The sequence below is a fragment of the Suncus etruscus genome, chromosome 8 (genome assembly GCF_024139225.1).
Source record: "Suncus etruscus isolate mSunEtr1 chromosome 8, mSunEtr1.pri.cur, whole genome shotgun sequence".
Taxonomy (NCBI): Eukaryota; Metazoa; Chordata; class Mammalia; order Eulipotyphla; family Soricidae; genus Suncus; species Suncus etruscus.
The window spans coordinates 165142-172060 of record NC_064855.1 but is presented as its reverse complement, the minus strand read 5'-3'; the positions used below and the strand labels follow the sequence as shown (position 1 = coordinate 172060).

Sequence of the window (6919 nt, the reverse complement as noted above, 5' to 3'; positions counted from 1 at the left end):
CTACTACTCTCTGGAAGACCTGCTCAACCTTTGGGAATTGAGAGTGTAAAGGAAAAGTTTCCCCTGGGTTTGCTAACTGCCCTGATCACCTACCCCCCTTCACAATTCTGGGAACTTAAGTTTCCCCTGAGTTTCCTGACTGCCCTGATCACTCACCCCCCTTCACAATTGTGGGAACGTGTAGACCCAGTTATAGTTTAACTTTCTTTCTGTTCCTACATGGTTTTAACCTGGTCATGTTAACCCTGTAAGCTTGCACCTGCACCTTGCAAAAATGTGATTGAGCAAATGCCAGATGTCATGTACTTCCTAAAGCAAATCAATCTACTATACCTTTCTATTGTTTGAAATACTATATACAGCTTGTAAGCTCATGGCTCAGGGCTGGCAGTTTCTGGCTTTTGCTGGATTCTAAACAGCCCCTGCATATGCTTGTAAAAGAAAATAAACCCCCTGTTTTTGCATGAGACTGTGGTCTTGGTGTCTTTGAACGGCGCATCATCCTCTTGGACTTAACAAGAGCTCTTAAAACTTAACTGTTGTGTTTTGGTGGGAGAAAACAAACTGACAATTTTGGGTTTTCAGTTTTAGATCCTACTCTCTTTGGCTCTAAAAATGCATCCTGGGGCTGCGCGGGGGCGCGCGGTAAGGTCGCGCGGAGCTGTCGGGCGCGATGGCTGCCCCAAGAGAAAATGTCACTTTATTATTCAAGTTGTACTGCTTGACTGTGATGACCCTTGTGGCTGCATCTTATACCATAGCCTTACGATATACAAGGACAACAGACAAAGATCTCTACTTTTCATCTACAGCCGTGTGTATCACCGAAGTTATAAAGTTATTCCTAAGTGTAGGGATCTTAGCTAAAGAAACCGGCAGTCTCGGTAGATTCAAGGCATCATTAAGAGAAAATGTCTTGGGGAGCCCCAAGGAATTGATGAAGTTAAGTGTACCATCCCTAGTGTATGCAGTTCAGAACAATATGGCTTTCCTGGCCCTTAGCAATCTGGATGCAGCAGTGTACCAGGTAACTTATCAATTGAAGATTCCCTGTACAGCTTTATGTACTATTTTAATGTTAAACCGTACACTTAGCAAGTTACAGTGGATCTCAGTTTTTATGCTCTGTGGTGGAGTCACACTTGTACAGTGGAAACCAGCCCAAGCTACAAAAGTCACGGTGGAACAGAATCCATTGGTAGGGTTTGGAGCTATATTTATTGCTGTTTTGTGCTCAGGATTTGCAGCTCTCACCTTTGCTCTAGGAACTCTTCTTGTATGTGTTTCTATATATCTTTATGGATTACCTAGACAAGATACAACATCAATCCAACAAGGAGAAACAGAATCAAAAGAGAGAGTGATTGGTGTGTGATCTTAATCTAAAGAAAAATTCTTATAAAGACTAGATCATTTGAAATTAATCTAGAGCCTTAAATCAATCCCACAAAGTAGCATACATACTGGTATAAGAATTAAGAAGAAAAGGCAGAAGAGAAGTGGAGATGATGAATGCTTGCTTACCTTGCAGGTAAGCCCCTCTTATGGTCCCATGGTCCTCTGAACACCAGATCCTTGAGCACAGAGCCAGGAGTAAACATTGAGCAGTGATGGGCATGGCCCAAGAGCCCAGACCCCCTCTTCACCCTCTCCATGTTAAAAAGAATGAACTATAAAAATAATGTCTGAAATCAACCTGGTTTTAGGATGAAGGAATCTTACAATTGTATATATAATGTACAAATCAAGTCAGAGATAATGGTATTAAAATATCAGGAGATGCTACAATAGTCAAATAAGATTTGGGACAGTGTTGCTGTTAAAGTGCCAAAGCCATTTCTTCAGTAAGTCACTTATTTGGATACCAGGGGAAAAGGATCACCTCATCCTTGTTCTTTATTCATGTACAGTATTTTATCTAGCACTAAAAATCTAGCTCTTTTCTTTAAAAAGTGAAGCAAAAAAAATGGATTAATTTTGGGAAAAAAAATGAATGTGTAACTTCTCAAAGGGAATCTATTTCCTACTCAGACAATGATTTATGGGTGGCGACTGAGTACTCCTTTAAGTGCTGTATTTGTGCCATTCACTGTCTAGATTGTATTTCTTTGCTGGTTAGGTGATATACATTTTTTCTTCAAAAATATTTCTAATGTCACTTTTGTACTTTTTTTAAAATAAAGTATGTTTAACTGTGGGGTTCTCAATAATTTGTGGAATTTCAGTGGTTTTTTTTTTAAGTTATAATGTTAACAAGGAAATCCAGCAATAAACTTTATTTATATGAAAAAAAATGCATCCTTTCTTTTTAAATTATCCTGCCTGATAATTACTTATATTCTCTATATGCCACATGAAGCAATAAAAAATGAGTGTGTGGGATTCTTTCTGATGGGGTACAGAATGGTAAACCAATTGTATGTGTTTTAATTGAAAGCATAAATGTTCAGAAAGTTACCACAGCATGTTATTTTATTTGCCTTGCTATGTGACTGATCTGAGTTCAATTCCTGGCACCACCTAAGATCTTCCAAACACATTCAGAGTGATTACTAAACAGAGCCAGAAACAATCCTTAAAACCACAGTCGAATGTGGCCCCCAAATAAACAAAACAGATGAAATCAGAGCCTGATTTCTTTGGGTTGCCAACAAGCAGGTGACCAGGGCCACTTTCTCCTATCTGGTCCTTACTCAGTGCCAAAGGCCAAATTTACCAGAGAAATAAGAAGCATAGTGAGGCAGAATCATATCAGACTGAGCAGAACACTGGCATGTGGGGAACCACTGATTCCTCTGGGTGCGATTCCCTCCCTCCATTTTGAAAAGTCACACAGGGAAGGACTTACTCCCTTTAATTTCTGGTAGTCTGGATAGCAGGGGTGTCCTGGCCACTGCCTCTGTTGTTTTTCTTTTTAGCCTCTTGCCCTGGATGCAGTCATGGTCTTTCTCATACTTTCTTAGCTACAGAAAAGGGAGTGTGATGTTTCTCATCTCTTTTTTTGACAACCTATTGACAAAGTTCTTTATAAATGGTTCCTAAAAAAGGAGAGTGCCATGATAGGATTTAGAATCTTCAGTGACTATCAACTAAATTGTGCTCAAACTTGGGTGGGTAGTGGGGGAGGCATTTATGTAATTTTACTTGCTTTTTCTAACTCCAAACTCTTGGGAAAAAAACCATAATTTATGTAGGAGAGGAGTGAGCGTCTGAGTCTTTGGATGGGGTTGGTGCTGGTGGTGGGTCATATCTTGCTTAGATCTTGGTTAGAGCCATTGTTACAGCTGGCCTCAATCTTACCTCTGGAATCTGAGCTAAGAAGAGTGCAGGTCAGGCCACTAAACCTCACCCCCCAAAGTTTCTTTGGTATTAAATGTTTTCTCAGGAGAAACCAGAAAATCTGGATGTATCAAGAGCCCATACTCTGTGGCAAACTCAATACCAGTGAGAGTCATGTTTAGGGGACACCATACTCAGAGTTCACTTCAGGGGATCAGTCTTAATTCACTCCAGAAAGCCTACCTGATAGTATGGAATGAGAAAGGGAGGGCAAGAGATTTAGCGGAAAATGTCCAAATTCCTCAAGAGAAAAAAATGACAGGAATAAACTGAGCTAAAATTTTTATCCAGTGGATGAAGTGATAGAGTATTAGTGAGGTTTAAGGGACCTGCCTCACATCCTATGCATAACATAGTGTCCCAAAATCTCAGTGAGATCTCTGAGCAAAACCAGTGTGGGCACCAAACAAAAAAGCTGTCAGGTGAAGTGCTAATTCTTTGGGAACAAGGAAGTCCAACCATACAACATGTAAAGTAGTCAGCTTCCCTAGCATTCCACTGGACACAGTAACACTTGAGAAAAAGAAAAGATGAAAATCTATGTAGGTCATTGTGGACATCATGCTCTCTCTCCCCAGCATGGGGGTTTGGAATGCCAACGCCTAGCATGGAGGAAAGGAGATTCCCCAGAGGAAAATCACCTCTTTTCCTGAACAGACCAGTCCTGCCTCTGCCTAGCTCAACCCAGGCCAGGACTGTCTCCTTTTCAAGAATCAAATCCAGGGATCCTCATCCTTAACCCCTTCCCAGTATGTCTTTTTCATCCAGATGTTTTTCTCATCATTTTATTCTGAACATTCAATTAAATTTTACAAATATCATTTACTGTTGGAAGGAAGGAAGGGAGGGAGTTAGGGTGGGGAGGGCGATAAGGGAGGGAAGGAGGTAGGTAGTGGGTGGGTTTGAGCACTGCTGTGTGAGAAGCCAAAAAAGACATAGTCTGATACCAAGATCTCTGGATACAGATGTCTGACTTTATCACCCATGACAGAGCTGAAGCCTTCCATACACAGGCACTGAGGGAAGAGTAAAAGAACATGCAAGGAGTCTACAGTTATTCCCATGAGAGTATACTTCAAAAGTGGAGAAACCCTGTAGCTTTTAGGCCAAGGGAATTCCCTCTCTAATGTTCCCAATATTTACTGTGCCTATGCAGAAAAAAAGCACAAAATAATCTTTATTTATTTATCTATTTATATTTTATTTCTGTTTTGGTTTGGATATTGAAGTTTTGATCTCTAAATTTTTAATTATTTCTTCTCTCTTTTCCTTTTTGTGCTGTTATGTTTTTATTTCAGGACCATGGTTATCATGTGGTGCTTGTCTTTATTGCTGTAGTGCTCACTGGATTTTTATTTTCCCTTCCCTCTCTCAAACTGAGGTTGAGGGCCTCTAGAAGGACTCCACCCATTTTTGGCTTATTTGATTTTTACCCAATTTAATTGCTTTTCTTTTCTTCAAACAATACCACATAATTTGTACATTTATGATGGGAACTCAATCATGAGCAATATTATGACCATAGTTTATATATATATTTATATTATATTATATAATGATACTTATAAATATTTATATTATATATTATTATTTTGCTTTTAGTGCTAACTTTTTAAAATAATATCATTATTTAACCACCATGACTACAATCATGTTTGTACTTGGGTTTCCATCATAAAAAAACCCTCCCTCACCAGTACAACCTTCCAGTCATCAAAGCTCCCCTTCTCCCTCCTACTGCACTCCTGCCTTTATTCAGGAAAAGCATTCTACTTCTTTCACTTATTAACATGGTTTTTATAATTTTACATGAAAATATACAATATGTATATGTAATGTGTATTAAATTATATATTTTTAAAATATAAAATATGAAATCAAATAGAAAGTATTTATTTTTATTAATATCTTTATTTAAACACCTTAATTACAAATATGATTGCACTTGGGTTTCAGTCATGTAAAGAATACCTCCTTCACTGGTGCAACATTCCCACCACCAATGCCCTAAATTTCCCTCCTCCCCACCCCACCCCACCTATACTCTAGACAGGCTTTCAACTTCCCTCATTCATTCACATTGTTATGATAGTTCTCAGTGTAGTTATTTCTCAAACTGCACTCACCACTCTGTGTGGTGATCTTCATGTCATGAGCTGTACCTTCCATCCCTCCTCTCTCTGTCTCTGAGGGTTATTGCAAAAATGTCTTTAATTTTTCTTAAAACTCATAAATGATTGAGACTATTCTGTTTCTATGTCTCTCCCTCTAACTTATTTCACTCAGCTTAACAAATTCCATGTACACCCATGTATAGGAAATTTTCATGACTTCATCTCTCTGACGGCTGCATAAGATTCCATTGTGTACCACAGTTACTTCAGCCATTCATCTGTTGAAGGTCATCTTGGTTGTTTCCAGTGTCTGGATATTGTAAATAGTGCAACAATGAATATATGTGTGAGGAAGGGATTTTTGCATTGTATTTTTGTGTCCCTAACGTATACCCCTAGGAGTAGTATAACTGGATCATATGGGAGCTCAATTTCCAGATTTTGGAGGAATCTCCGTATCGCTTTCCATAAAGGTTGGACTAGATGGCATTCCCACTAGCAGTGAATAAGAGTTCCTTTCTCTCCACATTCCTGCCAGCACTGCTTGTTCTTGTTCTTTGTGGTGTGCGCCAATCTCTGTGGTGTGAGATGGTACCTCATTGTTGTTTTGATTTGCATCTCCCTAATGATTAGTGATGTGGAACATTTTTTCATGTGCCTTTTGGCCATTTGTATTTCTTCTTTATCAAAGTATCTGTTCATTTCTTCTCCCCATTTTTTTATGGGCTTAGATGTTTTTATCTTAAAGCGTTCTGTCAGTGACTTGTATATTTTGGATATTTGCCCCTTATCTGATGGGTATTGGGTGAATAGTTTCTCCCACTCACAAGGGTGGCTCTTGTATCCTGGGCACTATTTCCTTTGAGATGCAGAAGTTTCTCATCTTAATACATTCCCATCTATTTATCTCTTCTCTGTTTGGAGAGTGGTCTTTCCTCCTTAAGATGCCTTTAGTCTCAGTGTCATAGAGTGTTTTACCTACATGTTGTTCTATATACCTTACATTTCAGGTCTGTTATCAAGGTCTTTAATCCATCTGGATTTTTCCTTCGTACATGGTGTCAGCTGGGGGTCTGAGTTCGCTTTCTTGCAAGTGGCTAACCAGTTGTGCCAACACCACACGTTGAAGAGGCTTTCCTTGCTCCATTTAGGATTTCTTGCTTCTTTATCAAAATTAGGTGATTGTATATCTGGAAAACATTCTCTGAGTACTCAAGCCTATTCCACTGATCTGAGGGTCTGTCTTTATTCCAATACCATGCTGTCTTGATAACTATTGCTTTTTTAAAAGGCCAAGGGACTTAAACAATAGCACATTGGGTAGGACCTTGTTTTTCATGTGGCCAACTTAGGTTTAATATTTGTCATCCCATAGTATCCCTGATTGCAGCAGTGTGTGGCTCTAAAACAAAGAAAATATTGACCCGGAAAATGGTTCTGCCTAGTTCTGATGAAGAGCAATATCA

The 6919-nt window shown here is 39.1% G+C and overlaps 1 protein-coding gene across 1 annotated transcript; it reads left to right on the top strand.

The window, feature by feature from the left end:
- Nucleotides 1-640: 640 nt before the first annotated feature.
- Nucleotides 641-2294, top strand: LOC126015532 (CMP-sialic acid transporter). The gene has a single exon (XM_049778070.1). The coding sequence runs from the start codon at nucleotides 674-676 to the stop codon at nucleotides 1373-1375; it is 702 nt and encodes a 233-aa protein (XP_049634027.1). The 5' UTR covers nucleotides 641-673; the 3' UTR covers nucleotides 1376-2294.
- Nucleotides 2295-6919: the final 4625 nt, after the last annotated feature.